Here is an 11,567-nt window from a genome sequence, read left to right as displayed (position 1 = left end):
CTGTTGTTCAAGGGATCCAAGAGTAACTCCAAGAGTGCCCCAAGCTCCTACAGCCTGTACCTGAACTGAGCATTCAGATGGGACCAAAGCAAAGGAAACCACACCAAGAAAATGGCCCAAAGCATTGGACGGAACTAGGAGAGAAGGCACTGTTGGCATAAGAGCTGAAATAATTCCGAACAAATGTCTCCACATATTTGAACACTTATTGGACATGCCCAGGGCTCCCCTGTATGTACATCTCTGCCTTTGCCTTGTTCTTCTGTCAATGTTTGACACTTCCCAAACTCCTGGTAGCCATGAAAGTAGTTTCCTTACCTTCTTTTGCTGGAGTTGAGCAGAGGAGAGGGGAAAAAAGACTAAGGAAGGGCTCATGAGTTGAGATACGGACTGGGAGAAAATATTCTAGGGCAAAACAGGTTCAAATTTAAGGGGTAAAGTAACCTATTAACAGAGTGAGAGGAGAATAATGAGAAATAAAAATAGGCCTTTAAAACACCTTCTTTTTCCCCAGCCCCTCCCTCCTTTTCACTAACAGCACAGGAAGACAGGCTATGGGGGTTTTGGCCAGTGCATTACTTGAGATCTTTTTGTTTGCTCAGGGAGAGTAGTCTGTCTTCTGCTGTGCCATGGGGTCACTCCCATGGGCAAACAGTCATCTCAAAACCATCATCCATAGGGTGCAGCCTTTTTAGAAGAGGCTGACCTAGTTTTGAAGCAAGGGATCTCTCTCCATATCTGAAAGCAGCGGCCCTCTCTCTCTTTTCAGGTCTCCCACTAGACCACAGCTGTCTCTAATATCCACCTGCTCTAGCACAAGCACTTTTCTCCTTGGCTGCAAGTGGATTTCTGCATCCCCCATTGACTTCATGGATTACAAGGGCACAGTTTGTTTTACCATGATCCTCACCATGCCTTACAGAGGAATCTTGATCCAGCTCTCGAATCACTTCATCCCTCTCTTTCTTTTCCACTGACCTTGGTGTTGCCATGTTGTTACCCTCACATGTCCTCATTTCCTCTCCTATGACTAGAAGGAAAGTGCTGCTTGTAGGTACCATTGTCAACAAGTTCTACTAATTCAAAGATTTTGCAAGATCCCACAGTGCCCAGAAGTTGATCTCATTTGGGTTCCGTGAGGAGGAATCCCTTGTCACGCTTCCGCTGCCGGCCAGGCGGCCCTGCTGCCACGGCACAGGCAGTGGTGGCTGCTGCAGCACTGGCACTATTAACACCTCTCTTCATGGGGGCTCTGGGAAGGACAAGCTGCCACCAGCACCCCTGCCTTCCTCCCTCAGCTCAGCTGGGCAGGGGCGGCCGGGCAGGCAAGGCTCGCCGCGGGCTGCGCCGAGACAGCGGTGGCTGCTGTGCATTGCTGCCACCACGGCAGGGATGGCCCCTGGCAGCAGCCCATGGCCACCCTTTGGTTTTCTTCTTAAATATGTCACCACTGAGGCATTACCGACCTCTCTAATTGGGCCAGCAGCATGCCCATCATCAGAGACATCCGAGATTGTCTCTGTTGGTCGTGGTGGAAGCTTCTAACAGCTTTGCACAGAAGCTACCCCTATGGCCCACATCCCGCTACAAAAAACAGGCTGTGCCAAGCCAACTCATCCTCTTTGTAAGTAGAACTGGCAGGATCTGCCCTCCAGCAGGAGCTGCTACAAGCTGGGAACGTGACTGGTGGTGCTGATTCCCAGAGGCTTCTGTCTGCCAGGTGAAGCCAAGGCAGGAGCGGGTTGAAAGGTGCTGGCGCTGCTGCTGCTCCGTGCACAGAGCCCTGGCTGGGCAGGGCACGGCGCCCACTGTGCTGCGGCTCTTTGTGCTGCCACAGCTGGGCACACCTGGGACAGGTTATGACCACGTGTGGGAAAACCGAGGGGTTTGTGGGGCTGCATTGCTCTGCACACACCCAGGCCACCTGCAGCACAGAGCTTGGGCTGGCAGAGGGGTAAATCAGAGGGAAACAGCTGGGAAAGGTTTCAATAACTGTTCAATAGAAATGGCCAAAATAAAAGTTACGAAGCGGGCCAGTTCCCCACTGCCAGCTAGAGATTATAAAGGAGGCATTACTTTATTTCAGCATTGGGTGTGTGGGGAAGCACTTCCCTAACACATGCAAACCCAGCAATCTCACCTACTAGTCTGTATCCGTGGAACTAAGTTATATTCACTAATTTGCTGAAACTAACAGGCTACACAATTCCCCAAATTATTTGACAAATTTAAATCACTTCTCAGAATTTATTGTCATGTGAGTATGGATGTCCTGAAGGTCTCTGATGGTTGTTGTCACAACAGGTCCAGGAGGAGACATGCACAAAACCACTAAAACACAATAGGGGTTGCAAAACAAATTTATTCTGTTAATTGCAGAGTCAAATAATACATACCAAGCCCTGGATTCCCAAAAATCCACTGAGCAGGAGAAGGAGTTGGAGTGTGGTGCTCAGCAGGAGGGGCAGGTAGGCAGTGCATTTTCAGGACATTCCCTGGATCAAACCAGTGCATCTTGTCCTTCTCATCCCTCCACCCCTAAACCAGGCCTTCTGTCTCCTAGTCAGGACTGGAATTTTCCCAGTTACAGCTCAGCTCACACATGGCTATCGCGTGAGAGGAGGCCACAATGGCTCATGATACTGACTCCATGCCAGCAATGGCTCCATCATGCATTGTTCCTTTTTCAAAGGTGAATTGCCACAGATTAACCAATACATTGTTTCTCTTTCAAGGGTCCACTTCCCACCCAATTAAACAATACCGTTTTCTTCATGACCTTGACGACCTGCTCAAGCATAGTACAAATATGGGAGGGCCTCAGCCAGGACTCGATTCCCTGACAAAGTGATTTGGGGAACATCCCATTCCTCAAATTCTCCTGTGGTGGTCAAGAGCCTCCTAAAACCACTGTCATCCCTTGAATGCATTCCAGCTACCTTCTTAACAGGACTGTTGTCTTTATTCTCAAGGCGAAGGCAGCCACTTGCACACATTATTTTCACTGCAGTGGGGGAATACAGGACTAAGCACTCCGTGTTAAAGCTAAAGGAATTCACAAGATTAACCCGTATTTATTACACTTTAACATTTCCCCAAAGCCTCTTCTCTACTATCTGGGAATTTAAGACAAGCCTTTGGTCAATGTACCATGCAAGTGCTTCGGTTGAATGAAGCCACATTGCATCTTTCCTTGAGAAATTAAAAAAGAGAACAAAATCGTCTACCAATACCCTTGTGCTCCCTTCCAAATCGGTTCATTACTCAAGCCCAAACCTCAGACACATCCCAATATTCCCTGTCTCCCAGAAGCTCAGAGCTGCCCTGCACAGTGCTTGCAGTGCTGCAGAGAGCACAAAGCGGGCTGGCCTGGTGCCCCTGACTATTTCTGCACAACACTCTGCATTTCACACCTTTGCTCTGGCTCAGTGCACAAGTGCAGGATTGCAGGCGCTCCCTGCCAGAGCCGTGTGAGGCACTGTCTGCTGCAGATGTGAGCTGACAAGCTGTCAGTGCCTCCCGCTGGCCTCGGTTCCCTGGCACAAGTGCCGTGCCTGAAGGACGCTGCCCTGTGCTGGAGCCTGCGGAGCAGCCCGGCTCCCTCCCGCTGTGCCCCGAGTGCTGCACACACTGCTGGCCCTGCCCAGGAGTGCCAGGGCAGCCGGCACTAGAGCAGCAATGCTCAGCCAGGCCAGCAGCCCTGGGCTGCTGTTTGCCTTTCTCTGCTGCTGGGCAGCCTGCAGACGGCCAGTGCCAGCAGTGTGTGCTGTGCCCAGTGTTAAGGACGGGTCAGGAGACCAGCTCCTTTTTAACGCCTTTATTAAGGTCAGCTCTGAGCAGGGAGCCCGAGGGGTCATGCACACAGTCACTGCTCCTGTGGACAACGCAGTGGAGGAGGAGCTCAGCTTTGCACATGACAGAGCTGGGGCTTCCCTCTTCACGAGAGTCCCTAGGAAGGCACTTGCTGTCTCTTGCTCTGGGGGTATCACGCCGATCGCGTGCTGTCAGGTCTGCGACGAGGCGCAGAGCTCTGGTTGGTGATCTGATATTCTTCACTCTTTTCCCGGTTTAGGAGTATCATTTTTAGTCTTTGGTTTCATACTGGCTAGTTGTTCTAGGGCTTCTTTTCTCTGGATGGTATTAGATGTCTTCTAGTTTACATATAACCTTGGGCATTATTTTTTTCTCAGTTACTAACGTCCCCTTTGGGAAGCAATGGAAGCGATACCTGACGGAAAAAGGGATACAGGCACAAGGTAGGTGGCAATCAACACTTAAAATCTTAACTTGTTGGGGATAAATAGTTAAAAATATTAACAATTAATGAAGAAGTGATCTAAGAACATTAACAACAGGTAATTAAACACTCAGTAATTAATTGATACTATTAAAAACAATGACTGACTGGGTAGACAAAATCATCCTTTATTTCTGAGAGATATTTCCAATATTTGGACAATTTTTCATTCTCCAGAAGGGGTTTATTCCTTTTTCAGCGCATTCATGTAGCCAGTACCCCTCGTGGTCAATGCACCCTTTTACTTTCCTTCCAATGGACCAGTATTGATTTGGCTCTTGGGGAATCCACTTGGTGCCTAAATCCTTTGTTATCAGATATCTTTTACAGGCCATTTTTCCTACTAGGGTCTTATACCTCTTCCCTGTCCTCATAATACATTCTTCACCAATGACCTTTGACTTCAAGTCCCATTGCTCTTTTGTTCTTTCCCCTGGGATTTGAGGTTTTTGTTCTACTTGTTTCCATCTTAAAATCTCTAGTGGTCCTAGATTAATCCCTTCCCAAGGCCAAATTTCTGTCATTTGAGTATTTCCGCAAACCCAACAGTTGGTTAAATTTAACTCTTTACTGATTCTTCAACTAAATCTATGAATAGATTTTTCCCCAGGGGTATTTCTAAGTCATCTTTTTCTTTGGTTACTACTGTTAATTGCTTTTCTTTTACTAGGTCAGTTAATCCTTCTTGGTTGGATTCATGTTCGAAGCAGAACCAGGCCTCTCCTACAGGGAATTCCCCAAGCAAGTGCTGTCTAAATTAGGCTGATTTTTTGCAGTCCAATAAACTTTCCCGTCCTCTTGACAGGTGGCTAACTGGGAGTGATTAAAACAGCTTGAGTTTAAGTTGGTATGGACCCTTATTAGAAACCTGAGATTTTCCCCATCATAGAGAGGGTGATAACACTTAGTACATGCAGTTTCTCTATGGTGCTACTTATGAGCAGGGCTAACATTAGCCCTCCCAGGAGTCCAGTACAAGCCATTTTCAGTGTGGTGGACTTCACTCACTTACCTGGTATTGCCTCTTGGGACTGGGGAATTCTCTGGGGAGGGTAACAGAGTCTTTCCTTTACCCCACTTCTTCATTAATTTAGTGGCTCTTAGGAAATGTTCTGTAGGAGATTTAGTCTAAGTTGAAATTTAGGTTTTTAGAAGAGGTGTCTTAATTCTTAAGAACAGTACGACTTCTGTTAGCAGTAAGGACTTTGACTAACTTGAAAACTCCAGAAATATCTATCAAACTTGAACAACAATATCTATCAACATGAACTTATAACAATAATTATAAATCTTAACAATAATAACTAGAACTCTTTAACTAGTATATCAATCTTTAACGTATTTAATAACTAGTTTGTCGGTTTGTAGTGATCTTTAGCCACCTTTGGCTTTAAAATCTACTTTGAGGTCTCCTGAACCTGGAATTGCAACTCACTCAGGAGGATTTGTAGGTGACATTGCTGAGTCCAGTTCGCTGTCAGGGGGTAGCACTGGTCCTTTGACTCGGGTGATGTGGGTCCAGCCTCTTTCTTGTGTTTGCACTGTGGTGTGTGTGCTGAGTAACACCTGGAAGGGACCTTCAAATTTGGGGGTTAATGGGGTGGTATTCCATGATTTGACTATTATCCAATCCTCAGGGCTCATATGGTGTACGTCAGTGTGGAGGATACAACGGTCCCTGAAAAAGGCCCTTGGGATCTTGTGCCCTGAGACAATGAAACCTTTCATAAGTGATGCCCTGCCAAATCCCGTTATCATTTAGGATTTCTATTGGTCTTTAACTTTACTAGATGATTGGTCTTTTCTCACCTAGAATCTTAAAGTAATTGGATAGTTTCTCAACTTGCAATTTTACTGGTTAGAAATTCAATCCCCCTGAAATCTATAAAGACCCCTTGCTGTGCTATGTAAGTGGATTTTGCTGGTAGAACCCTTCGAAGAGATAAAGATACCCTAGTCTCAGCAGCTACAGCTGGCACCTGAACTCTGCGTGAAGCTCTGACCACTGCAGGTGTGAGTGGCATTCGCTGAACAGTTCCGCCCTCGGAGACGCCGACACCTTGGCTGGCAGATCTCTGTTCTGTAAAGATCTGCCCCAACCAAGGACAGTGCAACAGCCTCAGGATCCACACCTGAGACTGGACCAAGCTAGCAGCAGCCAGCAGCCCTGACCCATTGGCTGAGATCTGGTGAGCATCTCGAGCCTCTCTCTAAGCGCACTTTTCATGTTAGGGTCACCAGTGGGTTTTTTGGTTTTTTTCGGGTTTTTTTTCCTCGTTTTTCTGCTGGCCTGCCATAGGTTCCATGGGGAATCTGCTTTAGAATCTGCTCGTCAGACCCTTCCTTAACTCCATGGAAACAGACTTCTATTCCCAAACCTTAACTCTCCTATCTTCTAACAATTTCAAGTTTTCTACAGGAAATCTTTTGAAAACTAACCTTAAAAAATTCATAAAATGGCTTTTTACCCAATTTCCTGATATTAACCCCCAGTCTATCACTCTAACAGCCTTTTGGAACCAAGTTGGAACTCACATTTACTCTTTACAAACCCAGGGCAATTTCAAAGTTACCTCTTTCATTCCTTTATTTCAAGAAATAGTCCGAGCACGTAGAAAACAAGTTTCTTCCTCCCCTAAACCACCTACACCCCCAGCGCGCACGGCACCCCCAGCACAGAGCCACCCACAGCCCTCAGGCTCTGTGCCTGCCTCTTCCTGCCCACATCAGCAACACCAGCACGTCCAGCAACAGCTATGAATACAAACTCTCTGGTAAAAGTAAAAAAAAGTCATTGCTAGAAAAGTTTTAGGAACTGTCAAATAGTTTGATATGAAAAATAGATATGGATTCATCACCTGGAATGATACCAAAGAAAATGTGCATGTCCATCAAACTGCAATAAAAAAAAAAATAACCCCAGAAAAAAAACGGCCCTGTCAATTGGCGGAACAAGGGCCTAAGGCCTACTGGAATCAACCTTTCTTAGACTTGCTGGAATTTCCTGAGGAATTATTTGTGCCCCTCATCTTTTTCAAGAGCTACAATATCCCATGTACATAGGAAAGAGGAACCTAAGCAAGTATCTTGAGTTTCCTGAAAAGAACAAACATTTTGGACAGCAAGCAGCATTCGCACAGAAGTGGCAGGGTAAAAATCTCAGCAAACTGCAGACACCTTGATGAATGGATTAGTGGCATTATGGGCCACGTTTGCCCATGATGGCTATGTTGCCTTTTTCCCAATCTGAAAATGAAAGTTGAGATGCTTTTAGTAAGGAGGTAATATAAAAGTGGATCTTTATTTGAAGGTTTTCATGAGCAGTTTCATAAAGATGTCCACAAAAGTCCACTCCTTCCAGGGATGACTACATATTTATAGGTTTTAGGAAACTAGCATAATTGATAGAAGGCACCAGCTAGGAGAACAAGTGGTTATGCAATTCTCCCCCAGGTCAAGTTCCTTCTCTGGAGTCCCCCCTTCAGCACTGGCTTTGTCCATGGAAAGGTATCTGGAAGAATTGCTCTCAACCTTGGTTCCCAGGAAGAACCAAGATAGCACTGGGGCCTTGTACCCCTCCCAGCTTGGAGCACTGGAATTTGTCTTTCTGCTTAGGAAAAGTACTTGGAAAAGTACTGGGAAAACTAGTCACTAAGACAATAGGCCACAGAGCTACAAATATATGCATGAAGAATAGAGAGAACGAAAGAATAGAGAGGGGAAAGCAAAAAAGGAAAAACCTAAACGGCATCAGCAAGATTCTGGGCATGAGCACATAGATTCAGATGGTCTTCTCAGCCAATCAGTTGAGCCTCTCTGTATCCTGATGCCTCTGTTTGCTGCAGCAAAACAGTTTATGGCAGGCAGAAGACACTGATACATCCAGTACCAGCTATGAGTGGGAATCAGAACAAAAACTCTCTTAAACACAATTCCATTGGAAGATTCCCTTCCTTTTCACTGTGTGAATAAGCTCTACATTCACTTCTGAATTGTCAATTGTTTGTTAAGTATGAGAAGTTTTTTTTTTATGATTTTTTAAATGTGGTTTGGAATTGGATAAGGGTCTCGTTCATTCACAAACTCCAGACCAAACTGCCTTTGGAATATGGCCCGGCCACGGTACTTGTAGATAAGAAAGCAAGGGCAATGATATTTGCAGCCAAAATCCAATAAAGTGTGGGAAAGCCAAAACATGCTGTGGAGATAAAGGCCTCCAGCTCTTACTAGAAATCAACAGAGCTCCTGCCAAGTGATTATGTATTAGTAAGTGCAATCTGTTTGCCCGGATGAGAGTCTTGCTCAACTGAAAAAGCAGAAAGATCAGCAAAGGCAGCTTCCAAAAAGCAGAAAGATCAGCTTCCAAAGGCCCATCACATGGTTTTTATTTTGCTCATCTGTCTTAAGTTTGCAACTAAATGTGTGTCTGCAGCTGAGCTGATGAGAGCAGGGAAATAAAAAAACAAAAAAAAAAAAAAAAATAAAGCGACTCATGGCAGGGCCGTGACATTCCACAAGAGGAATCACTGGTGTACATTTCATGGACCCCTCTCAACCCTTTTAAAGTATTGTAGTCCTAGTTTAAAATAGACATGTATGAAAAAACTTTAAGAGACAGAGACTAAAAGGGCTTGTGGATTTTTTTTAAGAATGAGGAGAACTACCCAAAAGGTGTTTGTTTATAACATTTTAAAATGTTGTCCTGGGTTGGTGTTTTGTCTGCTCCTCTCCCGCCCCCACACCTTGCTGTCTGCATGGAGCTGCCGCCGGTGCCCTTTCCCCCCTCCCGGAGGGGGGTGGTGCCCCGGGGCTGTGCTTGCTTGGCTTGCCCTGCTGCCCCGGCTGCTGCTGCTGCTTGCTGCTACCCCCAGCCACTGCTTCTGCCCCATTGCTTTTGCGCTATTGCTTCTGCCCCGCTGCTGCTGCTGCCCCGGCTCTGCCCTGGCTGCTGCTGCCTTCCCCTCTCCCTTTCTCTCCTTCAGCTCCAAGATCTGTACCGGCTCCGGACGGGACCTGAGCATCAGAGACTGCCTCCGGAGCCTGCCCAAGAAGCTTCTCGCCCTTCCCAGCAGCGACCGTCCCTCACTTCGGTGAAAACATTTCTTTTGTCATCCGGGATTGTACTTCTCTGTTGCTGGGAAATGTTTTTTCTTGTGTTTGTTAATAAACAAGTTTTTTCCACTTTTCCCCCTGAGTAAAATTCTCTCCGAGCCCAGTGGGGGGAGGAATTGTGAGGGGGGTTTATTCTGGGGGACTCCTTTGGAGGCTTTCCCCCAGTTTTGTCCTAAACTGGGACAAATAATTTGGTGGCCCGTACGGGGAACTGAAGAAAGTGGAAAAAACTGTGTAACTATATATAATGCTGTTTGGAATGGATTTCAGTATGTGGTTCTGGATAGTGGGGTTTTTTGAGGTTTTAATGCCTCTTTGGTCTCTGGGGTTATTTTCCTGCCCGGAAATAGCTCCAGTACTGTCCTTTATTTGTAGTTTTTATACTAGAGGGATAATGACCAAAATATTGATTGGACTGGGCTTGGTTGCAATGGCTTGTAAGAGGTTTATGAAAATGCTGGAATCGGTTCCAGGGATATCTTCTGGATCCTGGTTATGGATATGCATCCAGTTTATTAGAGGAGAAGCAGGGGAGGAGGCTTTTCAGCCTTTGCTTCCCTTTGTCTCCTCTGAATTTTTTACATCGTTATTAGGATATGTGCAGTTCTCCTTTAGTATTAAAGAGATCATCTTTCTGATGTTTAATGTTGTAAGCTTCCTCTACACAGTTTACAGTTTATATAAAATCAGGGCTGAGATTTCTAGAGGTGCTGGTGCGACTCCTGATTTAGCAGCAGGACAAAGTGTGAGGAGTCCTGAGTGGTGTGGAAAATGGCAGGACCTGGGCCAGATGTTAAAGGAATTTTCTGATCCTATGGTTTGGGATTTTTCACATGAGCAAATTCAGAACCCAGCTGAGGTGGTAAAATATTTGAAAGAGCAATGCCACAATAGCTCCAGGGAAAAAAAGATTACTGCAGTGAGCTGGGCTCTGGCGTATGCTTATCGTACCCTGTTAGATAGTGGAGAACAACAAACAAAGGAAAGGGAACAGGTAGATAACATAGCTACTATGCCAGCTACTCAGGCTGTAGTTAACACCCCAGGCTCGAGGACAGGGATGAAATTAGAAAGCAAGCTTCAACCAATGGCTGTGGCTACCAGTACAAGGAGTGGGAAGTGCACCAAGAAGACCGATTGGCCAGTGGAGGATGATGATGAGGATGCAGGAGAAGGACCTTCAACACCTCCTGATGTAAAATCAAGAGTTAAAACCACTGGTGTGAGATCAGAAACTAATAATGAGTCCCTGTCCTTAAAAGATCTTCGTGGTTTAAGAAAGGATTATACAAGACAGCCTGATGAATCCATAATTAGTTGGCTAGTTCGGCTTTGGGATGCAGCAGGCGAGGCTACCATCCTAGATGGCACTGAGGTGAGACACCTGGGATCCCTGTCTCATGATCCGGTCATCGATCAAGGTATGATGAGGAAGGCTAACCCTCAAAGCCTCTGGGCATGTGTTTTAAACAGCGTAGCACAAAGATATCTGTGTGCCGATGACCTGTATATGCAGCAGACCAAGTGGAAAACCATAGAGCAAGGGATCCAACGTTTGAGGGAGATGGCAGTGGCGGAGATTATTTTTTCAGATGATATAACAACTAGGAACCCAGACCTGGTACCATGCACACCTGTAATGTGGAGGAAGCTGGTGCGACTCGGGCCATCTGAATATGCGTCTGCTTTGGCAATAATGAAGCGGGAAGAGGTATATGAAACGGTGCTGGACATGGCGAAGAAGCTCTGGGCATACGCGGATGCTGTGCATGGCCCAACCCATGCCAGAGTTGCCGCCGTGGAAACACGATTACAAAATTTAGAGGACAAGATAGAGGAAAATCATAAGAGGCTCAGGGAGGAAATTAAGGAGGACCTCCTCCAAATTTCAGCTGTGCAAATTAGACGTCCTGGCAACCAACGTAGACGTTCTCCCGATGGGGAGAGGAGGTACACTCCCCGGGCCGAGCTATGGTTTTTCCTGCAGGATTCTGGAGAGAACATGAGGAGGTGGGATGGAAAGCCTACGGCTGCTCTGGCACGAGGGGTGAGGGATTTGAAGGAAGGCAAGATTGAAAGCGGAAGTTCCATCCGAAGGAGAGCCACTCCTGTTGCCCGTACCCAAAGTGCCAAATATGATAGTGATAATGACATGTCT

General features: G+C 46.2%; 1 protein-coding gene across 1 annotated transcript in view; it reads left to right on the top strand.

The window, feature by feature from the left end:
* LOC130264894 (uncharacterized) overlaps positions 1-11,335 on the top strand; it is a 69,610-nt gene extending 58,275 nt beyond the window's left edge. The window contains exons 2-3 of the mRNA XM_056513517.1: positions 9,470-11,174; positions 11,315-11,335. Of these exons, the coding sequence (XP_056369492.1) occupies positions 9,657-11,174; positions 11,315-11,335 (1,539 nt within the window). The 5' untranslated portion in view covers positions 9,470-9,656. The remainder of the gene's footprint in view (positions 1-9,469; positions 11,175-11,314) is intronic.
* The last annotated feature ends 232 nt before the right edge of the window (positions 11,336-11,567 follow it).

Source organism: Oenanthe melanoleuca, chromosome Z (assembly GCF_029582105.1).
Source record: "Oenanthe melanoleuca isolate GR-GAL-2019-014 chromosome Z, OMel1.0, whole genome shotgun sequence".
Lineage (NCBI taxonomy): Eukaryota > Metazoa > Chordata > Aves > Passeriformes > Muscicapidae > Oenanthe > Oenanthe melanoleuca.
The sequence above is the reverse complement of the archived record's forward strand: the minus strand, read 5'-3'. Positions and strand labels throughout refer to the sequence as shown.